This window comes from Silene latifolia, chromosome Y (assembly GCF_048544455.1).
Source record: "Silene latifolia isolate original U9 population chromosome Y, ASM4854445v1, whole genome shotgun sequence".
In the NCBI taxonomy this organism is placed as follows: Eukaryota; Viridiplantae; Streptophyta; class Magnoliopsida; order Caryophyllales; family Caryophyllaceae; genus Silene; species Silene latifolia.
In genome coordinates this window covers 94,526,596-94,549,331 of record NC_133538.1, presented here as the reverse complement: position 1 = coordinate 94,549,331, position 22,736 = coordinate 94,526,596, and the positions used below count along the sequence as shown (strand labels likewise).

Below are 22,736 nucleotides of genomic sequence, written 5' to 3'. Positions count from 1 at the left end.
AGATCGGCTTGAGTTTGGGCTACCATACCAATTTAATGCAATATTACACCCTTGCTAGCTAAGGAATAGTTTCCAAACCAATATAACACAAAAATTCAAATGCAAACGAGTTATACTAATGACCGAAGACTACCAAACCAACGACCTTGCAAGACCATCTATGTCGGACTCTCACGGGTCACTCATCTCTCATTCAAGCACAGAGTGAGTACAAATTTTGTAAGAGAGAAAGAAAATAGTCACTCACCTAACTACGACCTACAAAAGCATACATGCAGTCTAACATGCACTACGCCAAATAAGACCTTCAATAACGGTCAGATAATGCAATTACCGTTATTAAATAGAAACACGGAACTGTTATTGCAACGACTGTTATTAAATATATACTACGGTTGTATACTAACACACGACCATTATATAACATCAATAACGGATCTATAATACCGTTATCACAACTCAAGAACCGCTATAAATCTGTTGTTAAATATGTTTATGGCAACGAGTATACTTTTAAGAAACCGTTATTAAATATTAATAACGGTTTCAAACCCGTTGTCCTAGTTTACTATTGACAACGGTTTATTGGTTCCAAAATAGTTGTTAAATATTATCGATTGCGTGCTAAACCCGTTCTCTTATTTAATTAAATGTCAAAATTTAACAACGGTTTTTATTGCATGCTAAACCGTTGTTATATTTATCAATTGACTACGGTATTTAACCGTTATCTAATTTTATTGATGAAACTTTGACAACGGTTATTCTTAAATAAACTGTTGTAAAAGTTTTGAACTCGACAACGGTTATCGTTCGTTATCTTATATTTTTGGCGGTTTGAATGGGAGGGAAAAGTTGTCAACGGTTATTTATCTAAATAAGACCGTTGTAAAAATAATTGTTTGCAACGGGTTGTTTTAAACCGTTATCGTTTTAATTATTTTTTTTAAAAAAATGATTTTAGCTTATTCTAGCAGCTGCTGAAATGCTATTTTTTCAGTAGCGTTTCTAGTAGCTGCTGGAATGCTATTTTTTCAGCTGCTGCTGAAAATATAGCATTCCAGCAGCTGTGCACTGCAAAAATTCAATCCTGCATCAAAATATTACACCCCGTGATCAAGTAAACCCAGTTTCAAAACAGTACAAACAGCTTGATCAAAAGCCAAAACACAACATCCTCAAAAAAACAAAAGAAGCCAATACACAATGGCTCTATATATTCACACACATGTACATAAAGCATGAGCAAACTATTGAGACTCCGTTAATGAAACAACATAACTGGCCCACATATTTCTCATCTGGTTGACGTCCTCTGGCGAATATTCTAGGCCTTTGTTGAGTATTAGTGGAAACTACAATTCAAAATATACATAATCAAAAAAAATATAATACATGGAAGTATACAGAATTGAACTCAATTACGTCTGAAATAGTTTTTAAATCACACTAACCCGTATCGGAATGGTAGAAAGTTTTTCGTTGATAACCTTCCACATGGACTGACAAACGTAAAAGAAGCATTGTTTGTCGTCTGGTGCTTTAGGAGACTATTATATTAATCACACACAAATCAACTGAATTAGATAATCAACCTCTCGCATAAACATTAATTAAATGATACGAGTAATTATTAAGAATACACTTATTAATGGCGTGATAAAATTGGGAACAGTGTTGCTTTCATATTTTCCAAGTGGACATAATCTTTTTTTTTTTTGCTTCAAAAACACTAATTCATAAATATACACACATGCCATTATTCTATGCATATATATGGCTCAAGTCATTCAATAACAAATGACATTATTGAAGGTTGTAAACTTACTCAGTTATCATCCTTACACAACTGTCAGAGGGTTTACCTTCGCGAGAGTCAATCCAGTACACTGTTTTTGTTTCCACTTGGATTGCCAGTAGCACCCAATGCTTCCTATTGAATTTGGGACATTGAACTGTTAGTTCATTTACACGCATTTAAGCATGTTATTAATAAATTTATAGAACCGTGATTAATTTCAATAATCACGTACTATACATACATATTCTCATTGTAGGGGGCAAGCCATAGTTTTTTGGACGACATCAACCGACGAGCGATACTATTGATTTGTTCTTCGTATGAAATTCTGTGCACAGAGAATGCATTAGGACTCTAGAATCCGTAGGCGTGAATTGGGACTTTCAACTCAGCGAACTGATTATTGAGGTAACTATTACGCCACATGGAACGAAGATTGTTATTGTAATTGATAATTTAAACTAACATCATTATTCGTAAATGGAAATGACTAAATAGTTTTATTAATAAAACTTACTTCATCCAAATCAAAATGTGAACAGCATCTAAATTGTCAAGGTCAACAAATTCCATCAGTTGCTTCGGGTCCAGTACAGCTATATCAGCTGCGCCCATAATTTCCTCTTTAATGTTAATCATGACTACATCCCCTCTAGGTGACGTCTTTATAGCCAAGTTGTGCAAAGCCTTCAGCGAAGCATTTTTCATTTTTTTCTTATATTCACACGATTCATAATAAGAATCATAAGCATGCTTGACTGCAACAACTTTCGTTGACGTATTAGTAATTGCTTTAGCTGCCATCATGGCTTTGCTTACCTTCTGCAAATGTAAAGATTAAAGTACTTACGATATGTTAATATTCGTACCCTAATATGTTTAAAGAACAAGTAATAATTAACGTCTGCATATAAGTACCTCGGAGATGACAACATTGATGAGGTTGTCAGGCCATTGCACATAAGAGCTTAGGGCTTCTTTCAAATAAGTGACCTCTTCATTAGGAATTGGTACTTTTACTTCCCCATGTTAGGTTCATATACCTATTATTAGACATCTCTAATGGTGAACTAATTAACATATTAATATGAGTTCTAAGGATCTAGTGCATGCATAACTAAATTAGATATATAATAAGAAAACAATGGTTCTTACATTATTGTTTTTGAATTTTGGGGACAATGAAGATCTCCTACCTTCACTTGTTCTTGAGCTTAAATGTCAATGGAATATCCTCCAACCTTGGTCTCAAATGTAGAAACCCTGCTCAAGAGATGCACCCAAGATTAGCCCTTATCACTACTAAATAATATTTGCTAGATATTTATTTAGTAGTCTACCTTAAAAATGACTACTAATACTCATATATATTACATTAATAATATTAGTAGTATTTTTGAACAATTTAGATTAAAACTTCTCAAGTTTTAGAGAAGAAAAATAAGTATGAGAGAGGGATTTTTGCATGTGTATTATTTTGAGAGATAGTAGAGTAAAAATGAGAAGAACAAATTTTTTTCACTCTGATGTACGGTCCAAAAATGCACTTATAGAGCATTTATGTCTTCTCCAAATATCACATGCAATAATCTAATAATATGTAGGTAGTCGGCTAGCTTATAAAGTGTGTCATAAGATGTTGGAGCATCTTTCCAACAATAAAATGACAAAACCAAAAATCAAGCATGCACACCATATTGGACGGTATACTTGAGTGTATATGAGTCCATTTTTATCTTATAATATTTGTCCCATAAATGCTTATAAGACTTATGTTTAATTATCTTACATAATTAAATATTAATTTGATCATACAATAATTATGTGACAAATTAATAAACATATATTCACTCAACTTATTGAGTAATATTTTACCATTATATCAACATATAATGGATCCCATAATAGCTAGTTAGTTATATTTACAACCTCTTATAAATGTAAATAACTAATTACCTCTATCTCAAAATATTTATAAAACCCCAGCATAATTTAGTAAATTAATATATTAATCCACTAAATTGAATCTTATTTAATCACATTACAATAAGATACAAAATTCAACTCATAAATATAAATTGTTATTATTTAAGGAATTAATTAACTTGTATCAATATACAACTAATTAACTTTACTGATTAGGGCATCATCCTATAGGTGTGACCTTTAGGGATCAACTGACCACCACCGTCCTACGACAGTGACGTCAAACTCCAGCAAGCCAATCATTACCGATTAATGTTGATCAGTTGACTATATAATTTATCATCCCTTTCATATTCTTAATTTGAGATTTAAACATGTGATCACACTATTGTTGGGGACACATACTCTAACAATCTCCCACTTGTCCGAGACAAGTGTAAGTCACCAATTATCTTGTCCTATTACAATCTCCCACTCAATCCAAGGTGTCTTGTAGGTCGTACTTGCATTTGATCATATCTTGAGTGGTTTCTTCGATCTGGAGAGTAACTATCTGACCGGAATTATCTAACGTAGATACCTTCGGAGCGTGGCCACGCATTTTCAGTTCACTACTCCTCGAGTGGCCCTGAGATTTTAAACAACCCTGACAAGGGGGTGGACAATTCCTATCGCACTATTCCCTTCGTATAGCCACAGTTCATCATAACCCAAAATATACTCATTTGACTTCAGTTACGTTAGTCGTAGAGTATAAATCAAAGCCAATCAGAAACTTGTGCCAACTTGGACGAATAGTCTCTAGTCAAAAGAATCAACTCATAAGAATACTATAGTAGCTCTTGCCACGACCAGACTTTATGAATTTCCAGAACTCTATAAGCGGTCACTGCCCGACAGAGTGTCCCATACAGTCTGTCTATGTGATCGACTAGTCATCCCACATGACCCTATGGCACTTGAACTTGACATCAATTGCATCACACTCTAGTCACATCGAGACGTCACCTCCTATAAGTAACCAGGGGTAGATACTATGTCAATCCAGTTCACTTCAATGGGATTCAATATTGTCTCAACAACCCATTTGGATATAACAAAGTAATGAATGAGTTTAAAGAAACTCAAACGATATATGCGATTATCATATATGAATAGTCAATAACTTATATCTACTTCATATGTTATAATCTATAGTGTAATCTATAGTGTAATTTATACACTAGTTAAAATGCAATAAACGCTTGGTAAGTGCATATATCATGTACCCATATATTCCAACTTTACGAATTGCTATTTTTATCTATTCAATGTTATTTCTAATAACATGAATTTATCTAAGTATATGTCTATTCTTCTTACTCGACTTGGGCTCTTGTACTTTGCAAGATGCTACCACTGTTATCATATAACTTGTGATAAAGTCTTTGATAGAGGGATCTACTCTCAATCCCTATTTTGACTACCTAATCATAATGTACTTAGACTCTGTTTGTAGAACTTGCAATGGTTGAAACTAAAACATTTCTCTAGTCTCTTACTCCTAAGTTAATAAAATCAGCCTAGGATTTCGATAAATCCTTATAGGTTTGAAAACTAGAGTTTGTGTAACCCTTCAACACACAACTTAGTACATCATCCAAACATAAGAACGAATCCCAAATTCTGTTCAAGAATCTCAAAGGATGTTCTTTAAGGCTTTCAAAAGACCATCATTCGAATTAACTTGTTATTGACTTATTATGCTCCAAGCATATGATTCATCACGGCATGTGCATATAATGGCATACATTATCGTTCTAATAGCGGAAATATTAGCAATCGATTTCATGTGATCAACAACTTATTAGGTTCAGTGAATGACTATGACTCTATCATAGTAATTCCACTTTCATCAGTATGAATAACCTACTCAAACTTGTTGATGTAAAACAGATATGAAAGAACTTATCATCATAAGGCTCTCAGCTCTATGCCAATATTCTCTCAATTTTAATACATAGTTTCTGAAATCTAGAATACATTGCACCTTTTCCTAGTCTCCCAATCACTCTTTCACAGAGAAGAGCATTGGTACTTTATTCTCAATAAGTAATATGTTGTAGGTAGTGACAAAAGGTCATAATCCATAAGTGATGTGACTCATATTTGTGCACATTTAGTCCCCTAATTGAACCTATTTTGCTTCCTAATATAGCATTTCATGGCCATTTTATCTGTCAATTCCTTTCTACTTTTCTTTCCTAGTGCATTTTGTATGACTTGTAGGAAAGAGGACAATGAGGCGGAATTTCCTTCTCCCGTGCATAATTGGAAGGTTGATGATGACCTTAGATGGACTAATATGAAGAGGAGGCAAGAACGACGACAAAGCAAGAATAAGGAGTATGCAAAGACTAAAGGTCGTGAAGCAAGGTTCACACTGTGCAATAATCCGAGCGGCTTAGGCACAAAACGAGCGGATCCTCCCCTTATGATCCGAGCGTCCCGTGCTGAAGACGCTCAGATCCTTCCCACAATCCGAGCGTCTCGTGGCAGCACTAGCGTGATATGCTCATCTCCTCGCAAGACTTGCATTTCCCTACTTTAAAACTCAACATTGTTATTTACTAATCTATCCTTACTTAACCTAATGATGTACTACTATATATACCCCATTTGTAATAATCAAGAGGAAAAATTAGACAACCATTAGACTAGGAGTAGATTAGGATAGTTTAATCTCAACCATTCCATTTTAATCTTTCTTTAATCATTGTTCAAGTATTGTTATTATTGGGTAATTGAAGATTATTGGGTTATTATTGGAGAATTGACAACTCTCCATCAATCAAGTCCTCTTCTTTTATTCTTTGCTTTATTATTTGGAATCATCTTCATAGGTATAATTCTCTTTTACTCTTGTTTAATTATTGTTAATCACTTTCATTTATTCATCATGTTTTGCTTTGTTAATATGATTTACAACCTTATTAGCATGTTAAACTTGATAATAAGTAGGTAGTCTTTTAGCTAGGATTAATGGGCAATTAGGGGAAACAAACATGGAGAATGATTTATGCTTAATATAATATGTTTTCATAATTAAATTGCTTGCTTGTTGTGATTTTAACTTACGCACATGTTATGTTTGATGAAATGCGAGCCTATGAATCCTTGCATTTTTACCCATCACCTATCTCTTCAATGAGGCTTGTAAGACATACACCAACTTGAGCCTCATTAGACCATGCATAAAGTTGAATAGAAGGAGACTAAGTCGACTTGTAGGTATTGTACAATCCAATCGATTCGGCTCCGGGACCTAAATCTTCTTAGGGATTGTAAGATATACACTAACTCGATCCTATCACAACAATCATTGCTTGCTTATAACTTGAGAAGATGTTCGTATGATCAACTCCCATGAGTCCCCTATGAACCCGTGATAACCTAGCACTTTTAATCATTTGTTTACATCCTTCCTTTTATTGCCTGTTTTACTTTATTGCTTGCATTAGTTTAGACTCACCAACTACAAACCCAAATCAATTGTGACGCTAGCATAAATTGAGATAGATAGACTTAGAAACCAAAGCACACCGTCCCATGGATCGACCTCGACTTAGCCACTAACTAGTTATTTGTTGAGAATATAAATGTGTTTGATAGAGTGAACAATGGCTCGCTCTCACCATTAATAAGTGAGAATCAAATTCATTACTTAGATATTCGCCACCACGATCGGATCGTAATGCTTTAATTCTTTTACTCAGTTAACTGATACGCGGCATACCGAGAGACACATACTGTCTTACACAATAACCAATCCATCTCGCAAAATACCCGGCATTCTCACCATATGGCAGCCCCGTATCTTTATCCCACTGTAAAGGATTAGGTATCTTTGAATTTATTACTTCTAGGGAAACCCTGTGGCGCATTCGACCCGCAGTGTGTTGCATTATTCTCATCACCTGAGTCGTTGCCTGACGCATTTCCATCGTTTATTTTCCGCTTTTCGACCATATCTAAAGCAGAAATTAATAAACAAATTATAACAATGCATACTTATAATAACAAACAAATCTCTAGAGAGGAGGGTTTTTTACTTCTTTAAAGAGGAGAGTCGGGATTGATCTGGCTGCGGCAATGGCGATGATGGCGATGACTGCAACAACGATGGGGTAGGCTAGTGGTTGAGGGAAAGCTCAGTGTTTGAGGATATTATGTGGGGTAGGGGAAGCTTAGAGTATATATGTGTGGATAATACAACACTTGCAAAACCTTGTTTATCGGAAAGTAATAAACACGGTATAAGAAAAACCGTTGTATTTTGTTTCCAAACAGACAACGGTTTTGTTTGAAACCGTAATTGATTAGTACTATCTACAACGGATTAGAAATAACCGTTATCTTAAATATTTTCATTTTGTTTGATTTTCCTGCCAAGAAATAAAGCATCATTTTTATATAGATAACAACGGCCTGAACCGTTATAACTGTACACGTCCAGAACAATGGTTTAGGTATAACCGTTTTATTTTATATTTAATTTTGTTTGTTTTTACCGCTAAGAAATAAAGCATCATTTTTATATAGATAACAACGGCCTGAACCGTTATAACTGTACACCTTCTGAACAATGGTTTAGGTATAACCGTTGTATTTATTAATTCATTTTATTTGATTTTACCGCCAAGAAATAAAGAATCATTTGGTACGATTTTTCCCTAACCCGCCCGCTGCAAAGGCAGAATTAAAAAGTTTACAACAGCAGTTTGATATATAACAGCAAGAAAATAATTACACATGACGTAAGAAATCTTGATTGGATTGCTGATATTTTCACGGCTGCCGGGAACTGTTTTTGGATGTGCTAGTCTCTTCATTAACCCAAACACCTTCATCATGATCATCCTTTGTATATATGTTTGGAATGTTAACATTTTCAACATCATTACCAAATTGCGATATAGCAATGTGATCAAGTCCTTCAAATTAGATGTCTTCATCATCTGGAATTCGGCGATGGCAAGATAGAACAACTGACCACTTCTTATCCATCGGATCGGTAACGTAAAAGACTTGTTTTGCTTCTGACGCTAATATAAAAGGATCGTCCTTGTTTCCAACCTTGTCAATATTTACTAATGTGAATCCTAAATCATCCTTTCTAACATCATTGTTATTGTCTACCCACTTGCACTGAAATAGAGGTATCTCAAAATCCATGTAGTCTAAAACCAATATCTCTTGAATAACTCCATAATATTGCATTGTACCCAAAATAGGATTTTTATCCTTTAAACTAGCAAAGTATATTGCCTCAGAATCTACGGAAACTCCACTGTTTTGCATTGTGCTCGCCTAATCTTGAATACGGGTGTAGAAAGTGTACCCATTGATCGCATACCCGCTATAAAAAGTTGCACAAGCATCAGGACCGAAAGCGAGATGTCGTAGGCTGGTTGAGCAATCATCAATTAGGTTGTCATTATCGTAAATAGTATCCTTAAACCAGTTACTAAATTGCTTGTAATGCTCATTTGCATACCAACTTTCGTTCTTATGAGGGTGTTTTTCCATAAGGTAACTCTGGTGTTCCATACTGTAAGGCTGGACATGATCATCGTTAAAAAGAACCTATGTATGAGCTCTATGTCGCATGTTAGATGACATATCCTTGGAAACACGACCCCTTACACCTTTTCCATTCATCCACTCACTATGACGATTCATAGGAGCCCCAATTAACTCATCCAAGGAGAGGTACGCGTAACAATACGAAAGAGATTCATCGATAATTGCTCGCTCAGCAATACACCCCTCTGGACGATACCTATTAGATGTGTAATCCTTGTAAACTTTCATCAATTGTTCAAATCGGTACTGATATCTCAAATACAGTGGCCCGAGATACAAAACTTCCCGGACTAGGTGGACAGTCAAATGAACCATGAAAGTGAAAAATGAGGGAGGAAAATACATTTGAAACTGACAAAGACTGGTGACGAGGATGTCCTGCAAAGTTTTCATTTCATCGGGATCAATGACTTTACTGTTGATTGATTTGAAGAAATAACAATATCTAATTATAGCATGTTGAACCTTTGGAGGAAGAATAGAACGAACGACCACAGCTAGTAGTTGTTGCATCAATGTATGATAGTCATATGACTTTAAACCAGTAAGTTTTAGGTCCTGCAATGAAACAAGGCTTCTAATATTAGACGAATAGCCCTCTGGCACCTTAATACCATGCAAGCATTTACAAAGTTCTTTTTTCTCCTTTTTTGAAAGAGTATGAGCAGCAAGCGGCAAAAAAGTCCGATTTCCTTTTGTTTTAGCTGCCAGCTCGGGCCTAATATCTATCTCAACCATATCATCCCTAGCTGCCTTATTGTCTTTTGTCTTACCCGGAATATTCAGCAAATATTGATTATATTATCACAAACGTTCTTTTCAATGTGCATAAAATCTAGGCAATGTCTAACCTGGAGGTCACACTAGTACGGAAGTTTGGTTAAAAAATATGGTTTTTTTAAATAACCACGAGTAGACAGCTTAGGTCCCTTCTTCCCATACATTATCTCAATATCTTTCACTTTCTCATACACTTCATGACCATTCAAAATCTGAGGACTCCCACGTTGCTCAGGACTCGCATTAAACGCCTTCTAAAGCTTACGATAATGATGATCAGGGCATAATCATCGACGATTTCCCCTATACACATGCTTGCGAGAATGCTTCAAATATTCTGATTCAATATCCCCCCCCCCCCCCACACAATGCGCAAGCCTCTTTCCCACGTACAGTATGTCCAGAAAGATCGTCGTACGTCGAAAAGTTAGTTATTGTACACAATAACATAGCTCTCAGATTGAAACTTTCCTTCTTATAACCATCAAACACTGGTCTCCCTCTTTCCCACAGAATCTTCAGATCATCTAGAAGTGGTTCCAAATACACATTTATGTCATTTCCCGGTTGCCGAGGGCCAGATATCAACAAAGACAACATCAGATATTTCCTTTTCATGCAAACCCATGGGGGCAAATTATAGAAGGCCAACACAACTGGCCAAGTACTGTGTTGGGTACTTATGTTTCCATGAGGGTTCATTCAATCTGTGGAGAGCGCTAGACGCAAGTTCCTTGCTTCTTTGGCGAAGTCAGGATATTTAGCGTCAAACTCTTTCCACTGTTGACCATCCGCTGAGTGTCTTAACTTTCCATCTTCAATCCTTCCACTATTCTTGCATCTTCTTCATTCAAATAAATCCTTACGAGTCTTGGTATTATTTGAAAATAACACAACACCTTAGCTGGGATCCCTTCCTTAGTCTTATAACGCCATACAGAGCAGCGCAGACAATATGATAATTTCTCATAATCTTTACGGTACAATATGCAGTCATTGGGACAACCATGTATTTTCTCATATGCCATGCCCAATTCTCTAATCATTTTTTTAGCCTCATATGTCCGACTCGGAAGAACATTACCGTCAGGAAGCATGTCACATAGCAAAGCTAGAAGATCCGTAAAACTCTTATCACTCCACCCATTTGTCCCCTTCAAGTTATATAACTTTACCACCACAGACAATTTGGTATACTTCTTACAACCAATAAATAAAGGCATTTCAGATTGACTCAACTTCTCAATTAAATCATTAGCATTTATTTCCCCATCACCGGTAGCTTCAAAATCATCGAATCCATCATCTTCAGCAAACTTCTCACCTAAAACAACTTCAGGTGTAGGTGAATGATTGATTACACAGACATCATATCCCCCCATCCCCTATAACTAAACCAGCAGCTTCAGGTGTATGATTATTTACCTCTACATTAGATTCCCCATCCTCATCCTCTAATTCTCCATGAAAAATCCAACACCTATAATCTCTACTGAAACTATTCTTTTCTAAGTGTATTTTGACATCTGGGATAGGCAAAACCCTAATATTACCACATCTATTACAAGGGCAGGGGATTGATGAGTGGATATGAAAATTTCACCATCAATCATCCAAGTACGACCCATATATAAGCTAAGCCAGTAGTTATGAAAATGAGATTAGCTTTTTTAAGCTATAAAGATTAATGACGGCGACGACGGCAAAGGTGACTTCTTCATCATCAGTCATTCTATTATTAATACCTTTGAAATTTCATTTATTTTTAGAGTTGCATAATCTAAGACGGTTCTTATATGAACCGTTGTAATTGTGCATTCATGCAAGAGGTGAATAATGGTCAAACAACCAATAATAATAGGACATGCATTGGTAAACTAAAATCACAAGCTTTTCAGTTTTCACCGTGGATCTGTTTTTACAATGGTTTTAAGAAACACCGTTGTTAATTGGTGTAATATGACAACGGCTTTAAAATAACCGTTGTTGATATATGTAATATGATAACGGCTTAACAAAGAACCATTATCATTTTGTCTTATTATTATTATAACTGTTCCAATTTCTATTATCTTATTATGCCGTTTCCATTCTTTTTATTATTATAAGTAGAAAGTTAGTTATTATAATATTTTATTTGGTGGATTGCCTTTGAGTGTAAGGACTTAATTAAAACGTAACAAATAACGAAATAATTAAACTTTAATTCAAATAACTACCATAATCAAAATACAACTCATAATGTCAGATAATAATTAAAGACTTAATTAGAATCTGATGAAGTATTAGGATAGTCTTCATGCCCAATTTCGGCATAGATCAAGTCGTAGATCGAGTCTTCATCATCAGCGAGCAGTGTAGGTGGAATGGCCTCTTTCTTCCATGACATAGGCACGGTCGCAGGAATGTGATGCCTCCTATAATGTATGAGCAGATGATGATCAACATGGGTCATAACCCATAGGTAAGGGCCCTTTTGTCTAGCATCCAAATAGAAGTCCTCTTTCCCCGCATCTTCCTCCGCAAATCTAGCCCCTAATTTTCTTGCCTGACGAAAACTATCATGGCAGTTGGCTTCGTCAAACTCGATAAAAGCAAAGCCTACAAAACCTTGCTTGTTTGTAGATACATGGTACACTTTTTTAACCGTAGTGAAACCAGAGTCATGAAGCATATGCGTCAACCACCCAAAATTAGGCTTTAAACCCTTTCCAATCATATCATAACGAACCGGGAGATTATGGAGAATGCAAGTAAAAGGATATGCGTAACGAGAACGTGATTGTATCTCTGATACACCAGCCATATTTTTTTTAGAGAGAAATTAAAGAGTAAATGTTTGATAATTTATATTTTAACTAAAACATTATGAAGACATATTTATAGAATTATTTTGGTCAAATTTAATATTATTGGTCAAATTGAATATTTATTAAAGTTCTGATAAAGTTTTGCATGGAGTGGTGTGAGATCCCGTAAGAAATCTAAATTTTAAAATTAATAAATAATAGGAGTCGCCAGTAGGTTTATAAAAAAAAACATACAAAAACAAGTTAACGGAAAAAGGCCCCTTTTGATCCCTGGAATGGGAACTGATCCGTCACTTCTGTCTGAACCAAAGATTGCGGATTCGGGGGTAAAGGTACGGTCAGGGAAGGTGTTAGGCACCCAGACCGCCCATCAAACTGACGGCCACTACTATTTATTTGTAGTATTATATATTTGACGAAATTTATAAAAAGAATAAGAAAAACGATACAAATTATATACAAAGAGAATAAACACGGTTAGTCAATACAATAAATAGAGAGAATAAATAAAAGACACTAAAAGAATTAGATAAAAATAAAGAGTAAAGAAAAACTTATTTGAATCTGGCACCCTCAGGCCTATGTGGATGTTGACTATGAATAAAAATCGACTTTGTCGTTAATTATTGGCTCTTATGCGCTTATATGGAACATATACAATTTATGAATGTAGTTTGATTTGAAACTGGGATAGGATATTTGGGACGGAGTATAAGAGTATATTTTCTTGTCAGATCTTATGTGTATCGCTGGTAATTTTTGTCCGTCTATTTTTCGTCTGCATGTGCATGGTATTTTTTTTGTTTTTTTGACAACAATGAACTTCATAAATAAAACTAGAAGAGAGTACATAGGTTACTTCAAAATACAAACGAAGGGGCATAAGGAGCCCCAAAACTAGTAACAGAAGAAACAGTAGAAGTAAATCCAAGTGAAGAAACAAGGCGAATTTTCTTGAACGGTGGATGGTAATGAGCGTCAAACTCGATAAGGTGGACATAAATCCACTTCCTCCTCATAACAGCAACAGAAGTCCGTGCGTACCTGCAAAAAGAAGCAGAAAACATAAATCTTTTCTTTGACATGGCTGAAACACAACCCATGGGGTCTTTAGCGCGGTATCGATGCAAAATAGGTCCCTCTCTGATAAGAGAAAGCTTTCTGACCGCAGCGAATTCAAACTGGATCGATGAAATCTTAGTAGGATAGGGAGAGTCTGAATTAAGTCGGGTCTTCTTATCAACCTGTACGTCAGCCTCCTCCTTAACTAACACAACACTTTCAGGTTCAATATTACCAAAGTGTAAAGAGTTCTCCGGTGTAGGAGAAGAGGTGGGAACTTCTGCTGTCCCATGAGCTTTGTCATGGGGAGTTCCCATCTGGATGATTTTAGAGGGGAGGGTACGAACCCTCATAAAAGACATGGACCTTGGGTGGTAGAATCCCAAATGTGTGCCATGTAACAAACTATCATAATCTTGAGATGATAAATGTAGCGTATTATGAGATCGCTTCTTGTTGGTGAAGCGGAACTGAGGAAGTTTTGAGGTAGTGGAGGAGGAAGAATCACAGACCTGAGTACCATTCGATGCCTCATCAGGCGCACTGCCATTATCAGACTTCATAGGCACATCCGGGGAACTATTAAGACCACAACAACCAGGCAAAACCGGATGCGACAAGAGATTATTTTCATTTCCTTCAATTTCGGAACATAACGACAAAGGACAAGATACAGTTTCAGTCATCTTCTCCACCATTCCAGCAACCCGATCTTGTGGAGAAGAAACCAATAGTTTCCCTGCTCGAACATCTTCCATATCTAAGGATGACGACACGCTTACCATTTTTGTTAATTACTAGAGACTGCTTTACGGCAGCCAGCTCGTGAATAATATCTTTATTATGAGGCTCAATCAAATTGGCCTCCTCCAAAGTAGTACGAGCCTCGGATAACCTGACCAAATTTTTAAGGGCTATCGCCTTACGAAAAAGAGCTTTAGTATTGCGAGGAAAGAATTGTAAAACCATAGAGCAGTAGGTTAAAGCCACCTCAGAAGCATGAAGCTTATTCGCACACGCTGCTAAATTTAAAGACAAAGAAACAGCGAGTGATAAAGATGAAGGTAAGTCAGTCACGGTTTTGTCTTTGAGAGACGAACTCAGTAAACGGCATGCGTTATCATAACAATTTCCGGCTTGATCAAACTGGTTTTGTCGAAAAAGATTATTACCAAAATCTTTAAAGGCCTGAATTTGAGAAGAAGGCGGATAATCTAAATGTGTAAGGACCTTCAGAAAATCAATTTCCTCATTTGACAACTTCTCATTACCATAAAAAAGAACAAAGAACTCAAGAAACTCGGCACTAGAACGGGAAGAAAAAGATGGAAAGGGCACCATAACTTAACAACTAAGGTAAACTCGAAAACTAAAACAGAAAAACTTAAAGAAACAGAAAGCACATGAACTTTGAGCAACAAGAAGATGAAAACAACTACTACAACCAACCAACCAAACCACACCAACCGAACCACACCACCTCCGCCAACGCTCGACCACAGTGGAACAAAAACAGACACCACCAAACAACAGCCCCAACAGAAGAAGAAAAGCAGCTGAGAAAACGACACCACCCCCAAAGACGAAGACTTAAAACCCATGTCCCGTCAAGCCAACTTTGGCAAACTATAAAGCTATATGGAAACTTCAAATAAAACAGATAAGGAAAAGGAGGCAAACCGAAATATGGCCAGCAAAGCAGCCCAAGTAAAAGATAGAAAATAGATAACACATCACTCCAAAGAACAGATGGAGTGAGAACCGTTCCGTCTGCTTAATCGAACCTTGTTCCGAAAAATCCAACATCTTTTTCATAACTCAGTTGCGAAAAACAATTAAAATCGAGATTTGAAAGACAAACCTTCAATTCAACCCCAGAAAACGATGAAAAAGTGCAAAAGATCTAAACTTTTATATGGAATTTGAGTTTGCAGAAAATTGGGGAAAAACGGATTAAAAAGGATGAAATTTGATCGGACACGACACAGAATTAGAAAGGCAGATTTAATTGGGGGTTTCTTTGATTTGGAGAAATTGTTCAACTGTTGAAGCAAACAAAAAAGGATGAAACAAGCCATGAGCGGGCGTTTAAGGCCTCCGGAGAGTAATCAAAGGAAGACTACATCTCCGGCGGCGCCGAAGGGGCGTAAGGGAGGTGATGAAGGAAGGCGGTGGTAGTAGATCAAGGGTTACTTAATTGGGGAGGAAAGGTAAAGAGAGGATAGAGGAGACAGCGTTTTTTTCACAATATGACTCACATGTGCATGGTATTTATAGTAAACGTAGATGGCTGGAGTTTCTAGGGAATAGAGTTTGTTAAAGATAGAATTTCTCTTGTTTTTATCTCACTTGGTTTCCATATTTATTTGCTTGCTCACCAAGTCACGACATCATGCCTATTTGCTCCATGATAAAGTTTCTCTTATACACACGTGTCCGTACATGACTTACGATATTCAATAATTCTAATCCAGACTTATCCTTTCACTAAATTCTTTATCTAATGGCCACAGACTTCTTAACACGATTACTACTCCATCGCTTTTATTGGTTTTGGGCCAATAACAAATTATCCATATTACCTTATAAAAATATAGCTTTTGGATTTTAAAAAAAGGTTAATAATATGAAACGGATCAAAACTGTTTGAATCGGAATATGGGCTTTTAGGTGGTGTTATGCCATTTTATGTGATTTATTGGAAAATAAGCGTAAAGAGTCATAAATTATTAACATTGTCAATTTTCATTTAGTCATTAAATTTGAGCCTCATCATCGGGTACCTGTAAGGCTAGTAGACAACTTTTAGGTGTCTACAGAAGCCCCCACTTTGTCCGAGTCTAAGTAAGATGAAGGTCAAAGTAGTCCGGTCGGGACAGATAAAAGATAAGAGACATACCTGGGCCTCTTATATTACCTATCTGGAGTAGTTGGAAACTGGGACTGGTTTAACAAAACTTTGTTTTACTAATCTGGGATGAAGGTGGAACTGGTGCAACGAAACTTTGTTTCGTTGGTCTGAAACTGGCATAGTGAAACTTTGTTTCACCGGTCTGGAACTGGTATAGCCAAACTCTGTTTAGCTTGTATGGAACTGGCATGACAAAACTTTGTTTTGTCAATCTGGAATGGAGCTGGTAAAAACTTTGTTTCACGAATCTAGAAACTGGTATGACAAAACTTTGTTTCGTCGGTCTAGAATCTGGTAAAGCAAAACTTTGTTTTGCTGATCTGGAATCTGGAATAGACAAAAACTTTGTTTAGCTGGTCTGGATCTGGTAGAGCGAAACTTTGTTTAACTTAAGAGTGAACCTGCAAAATCTAATTTCACAAGCTCGAATGCGTGTCAGGGCCCGCCGACCGAGGATTCAAAATTTTAATTTTAAAAGGGATTAGATTGTAAAATTTGATTTTACAAACTAGGATTTGCCAAATTTTATTTCGCAAAAGGCTAAATTCAGAAAATTTTATTTTAAGAACTCAAATGCATGTTAGGGCCTACCGACCAAGTGATTTGAAAATTGCAAGATTTTATTTCGTAAAAAGGCAAGTTCAGAAAATTTTATTTTAAGAACTCAAATTTTATTTTCAAATTTTGTTTTGAAAAAAACGAGACTTGAAATCGTAAAATAGAGAGGTGTAAAATTATATTTTACCAGAACAGGTTTAAAACCAAGTATGGTAGAGTAACTTGATTAAAAGACGGTTTGAGAAATTGATGTGGGCCATTTACTTTGATTTGTTATCACGTGTAAGCTTCTCCAGTAAGGGAAATCTTATTTTGCTTCTTGTGGAATTAATTATCCTACGCCCAATGGTCATTATTGCTCATAAAATTGAAAACCTCAATCAACCATTATCTTGCTTCAAGATCGATTTTTCATTCTTGCTAAGGGAACCTTCCATCAATCATACCTGTAGTTGTACCGTCGCCATCGTTCCAACTCCGGACTGGTGACAAGGCGACTGATGACGGAGCGCCGTCAAGACTGCTGGCTCCTGATATCGGATGAGATCAGCGGTTTTGTGCCGCCGTTTAAGGCCCCGATTGGCGACCGGCTGAGTGATGAAGAAACCCCGTTGAATCGTGCGGATTTTCGGTCAGATGGTAAGGGTTCTCTTTACTGATTGATTCTCAATTAATGCTCTTTAAATGATCATATTCACATTTTCCATTAATTTTTATGCGTACTATTCTGATATGGGACGAGATCGACAGCAGATGCACCGTCATAGCCATCGTCCAAGCCCCAATTGGCGACAAGTTAACTGATAAATGAGCATCGTCGAATCTTTTGTTTCCTGATGTGCGATGGAGTTTGGCGTGAGTTGCGCCAGTTGTGCCGTTATAACCATTGTTTGAGCACTAGATTGGCTGACTGATAAAGGAGCACCATCGGTGGTTAATCTTGCTAGCTCTAGAGATAGAATGAAATCAGCGGGGTTGCGCCGCTATAGCCCATACTTGAAATCCCGATTAGTGACCGAGCACAATCGAAGTAAGTGCTTCCTATTCTTTGTTGATTGACTTTGAAATTATGCTCTTGTTTTCTTTTTCCTATTTGTCGACTAAATCAAGTTGTGTGCTTGAATAGTTGAGTGCTTATGATGCATGTTGTAGAATGCTTATGAATAATGACGCTAATGATGCAAAAAAGACAACACTAGCTAATTTACGATGCATTTTTTTTTAAAATAGACCATAGAAACCTGCTACATCTTATTACTAGTCCTGTTAAAAAAAACATGATTTGGGAAAGGGACAATGTATTCGAGTTTGGATAAGTATACGGCCTGTAATTGGCTGTACTTTTAGTTCTTAGAATGTTCAGCTTATCGATTTCTTTTAGAATTAATAAACTTCGGTAGCTATTCCGTATCTCACATGCATAAGAATTGATATCTGGGAATTTCGTATTTAATACGGATAGGGGTTTATGTTAGCTCTTAGCCTCTTAGGTGTTATGCCTATTGAATCATTATCACATTGTAAGTCCTTGCAATATTATTGGTCCCGGCTGTTTTCGTAATGACTACTCTCTTCTCATCATGTGCCCTCGGTTTTGACTGAAACTCTATTTCGATTCCCTGTGACACAATCCTCCAGAGGTTGCTTGTTGTGGTAGCCCCCTGTTTATTTTCTCGTGTGTGTTTTTTTAGTGCCACACAGCAAGTCTGTTTTCTAAAACATCTTTTTTTTTGCCGACCTGGTGTGGGTCGTGGTTTAGCCACTTTTTTTTACCTTGGAATTTTTCCCTTACCTTAGAATTTGAGATTTATACTGTAAAAGGAGTTCTGCCTCTTTATAGTAACAAGCTCTATTAATTAAGCAAAACTAATAGCATAGAAACAAAATACTTTTGTGGCCGTATAAATTTAATGTACATCTCCCGAAGACTTAGATGCTAAACGAGAGTCATAAATGGAATGGAGTAGAAGGTCCTATGGTGTCAGAAGACACTGGAGACATGTGTGCCTCTCTCACTCACCTAAGTGAATGAAAGGATCATCCCAATAGGAATGGACACAATGTAACTGTGGATTGACTCGTCTGTGAATAGAGAAAATGACTACTCTCTGATTTTTAGTTGCATCTTTGACTAGTGTATTTTTTTTTACCTTGTGAATTTTTAAGGCTTTTGACATTGGAGTTTATTGCAAATTTGACTGGAATTTTTTTGTTTACTTCTGAATTTTTGAGTCTTTTGAGACTGTAGTTGTATCTATTTGAGATCATAATTTTTCTCTTTGAATATTTGAGAGTCTTGAAACTTGATTTGGATCTATTTGAACTTGTATCGGTATTTAGACTCATGTCTTAAGTTCATTCTAAGGGACTTGCGGTCACCTATCTTGTTTTAAGGGCATGTAGTGTGCGCTCCCGTGTTTTATTTGGTATGTTTGGACACGGGTGTACTAAGAATCTGGTTTTAATATTTTTGGGCTAGTTTTCTAGCATCAATGGAAATGGATGACAATATTTGCTAATAAAATGGTCGATCAAATGAGTTTGTGCTCATGTGGTAGTCATATGGAAAATTGACGAATCAGGTAGAAAGATGGAGTCTCCAAACCTAGAGGTCACCTAGAGACACGGCGATCAAGGAATTATCACACCACAGAGATGGAAAAGATGGTCAAATGCACGCCCTCGTTTTGGCTGATTCTAAGAGGTCGATTAATCTTCACTAAAAAGATACGACCTAAAGTATTTCAAGTCTATTCTACAAGTTAAGGGTAAAAAGTAGAACAAGTGACTAATAAAAAGTACATATGCTCATTTTTCAAATTTATTGCAAATCAAAAGGACTAGGATGGTGTTATCTTAAGTAGACACTTATGTAAACTAGTGTTTTTTGTAGGTAAAGTCAGGAACACTCGTATGAGATAATATGACTATTAGAGTGAATTTTATTATTCTATTGACATGTTTGATCTTACTCTTAGTTATTTTTATACATATGCAACTGAGAAAGGACTTGGATGGTCCTAATTTAAACAAATTTTGATGGAAACTACATGTGAGTTGGTATTGTCTAGTCTTCTTGTACCCTTCTTTTGTTCCCAAGCTAGAGTGGCTATTAAATTAGGGTCTCGTTTACTCCTACCTATCCCAGATCATGACATCTTAGCTTTTAGAAAATGATTTTATTTCCTTTATAGGAGACAGGACTAGAATGGAGTAATATACTGAATGCTCATGAAAATCTTATTTGCCTAATGCTAAACGAGATCTTAATGCAAGTAATGAGCAAAGCTTTTATTTTTACCGTGTCATTGTTGTACTGAACCTATTATATGCAAATGCTGAATGCTGAATGCGTGTCCACTGGTTTAGATGTGAGACATAAGGTAATGCCATGCTCTACATGAGACTTCACCTAAGAATGAAACTTAATATATTGAATGCATATGTCTAACTACCTAGGATGCTGAATGCTTAATGCATATGAGATCTAATGCAAGGCTAACAAGTGTAATGACTTAATGATAATGCGCTGTGTCGATGCGAAATAAAAGTATGGTCAGAATGGTGATGCTCTGTAACTTCTTATTTGAGACTTTGTTGTACAAGACTGATGGGTTATGATATGCACACGATATGATACTATATGCTGATGCTCGGAGGGGTGTGGTCACGTGCAGATGCTTTTTATATTTACAAGATGAAATCCGGAGTGTGTAAGGACTCAATGCACTATTTAGACCAATTTAATGTATATGTGTATCTAGAGGACGGACTGACTGACGCACTGACAACGCACCGACACAAGATGTGAGTTGTGTAGATATAAGTGATGCATGCTTTACTGATGGACATCATGATGATATGAGACCAAATGCTGAAAGATGCAACAGAAACGTGTGGTTACGGACTATAGATGACGCTATGCGTGGATGCAAAATGGAAGGACTGGCACATCTTTTAATTATAACTGCACTCTAGTTACTCAACCTAAGGTGCTGGCAATGCAATCTCAATTTCATAGGATTAATGCGAAATATGATAGTGCAGGACTATCTTATCAAAGGATACAAAGACCCATAACTGAACTTCTACTGTTAGCCCCTGTTATACTACCCACGGAAATTTAAGAATTATCTAGATGACCATTAAATCACAAGCACAATTGCAAACAATCAGAATTAAATATATACAAATTTCCTTAACCAAAGGTTCTACGGGCTCTATGGTTAGGTTTATGACTGGTAATTGGGTACTCACAACATTAAAATACCCGAGGGTATCACTCTCTTTTGTGCTCCCCCAGTCATATGGACCAGACGAGTTGCCAAAACGCGACGTCACGAGATGGAAAATATGTGTAAGGCCTAGTCGGTCGAATGGACCTTCTAAGTATACAACATACTTTACCGAGGGTGAATAGGGTAGCTTAAATGGCGTAATATTAGCTAACGGGGAGCCTACACCTTTTTTTTAAATACAAAATAGAGAGCAGAAAGCAATATGAAAACAAAATATTAGACATGAACAATCAGGAGATTATGAGATGAAAACTTATTTTATAAATCAAGATGCATGTGGAGTGACGTTAAAGCAGGGAAATCATCATTGATAATCAGATAAATTAAGAAAGCGAATTGACCTCTGCAAACTTCTACGCACGCACTTGTCAATAAAATTTGAAGCACCAGTTATGATTAGGAGATAGTGTTTGGATTCCTTTCAAAAACGAAAGAAAATTATTAGTCAAATACATAATATCATAAATAAACTTCAAGTCTTACCCGCTTAATAAGTCCCCACCGGAGTCGCCACTGTGAGATCCCTGAAAAAAATCTCCTTTTTTGAAATTAAGTAAATAGTATGGAGTATTGGTGTCTACAAGTGGTCAAACTGAGAAATCTAATCAAATAGTGACAACGGTTGAATTGAAAAACCGTTCTTTCATAATTGAGAATTATAACGGTTACAAGAAACCCGTATCTATAACCTAACAGCGGGTACCACAAACCGTTGCTGATGCTAATTTAGTAACGGTTTTTGACATGCCGTTTTCTTAAACTGGTAATGGTTGTCTAACAACCGTTGATAAGAGAGATTTTATAAGGAGCTTTCGGAAACCGTTAAACATTTTTGATGACGGTTTGTTAAGTAGCCTTTGTCACATTATAATAACGGTTTTCATGGGAAACCGTTATTCTCATTATCGCGGTCTAGGTTTCCGCCAATATTTGGAAGACGGTAATCAAAGTGTCGTTATTAAATG

At 36.4% G+C, this 22,736-nt stretch overlaps 1 protein-coding gene and 1 long non-coding RNA gene across 2 annotated transcripts; one reads left to right on the top strand and one right to left on the bottom strand.

Moving 5' to 3' along the window:
* Positions 1-13,725: 13,725 nt before the first annotated feature.
* Positions 13,726-18,741, bottom strand: LOC141627488 (uncharacterized). Its single transcript, XM_074440735.1, has 2 exons — positions 17,920-18,741; positions 13,726-17,242 (listed from the first exon to the last, which is right to left on the bottom strand). The coding sequence occupies exon 2, from the start codon at positions 14,787-14,789 to the stop codon at positions 13,803-13,805; it is 987 nt and encodes a 328-aa protein (XP_074296836.1). The 5' UTR covers positions 14,790-17,242; positions 17,920-18,741; the 3' UTR covers positions 13,726-13,802.
* LOC141627489 (uncharacterized) lies at positions 18,035-21,618 on the top strand. The gene is made up of 3 exons (XR_012537045.1): positions 18,035-18,112; positions 18,224-18,503; positions 21,151-21,618. It is a non-coding gene; the product is annotated as an uncharacterized LOC141627489 (long non-coding RNA).
* Positions 21,619-22,736: the final 1,118 nt, after the last annotated feature.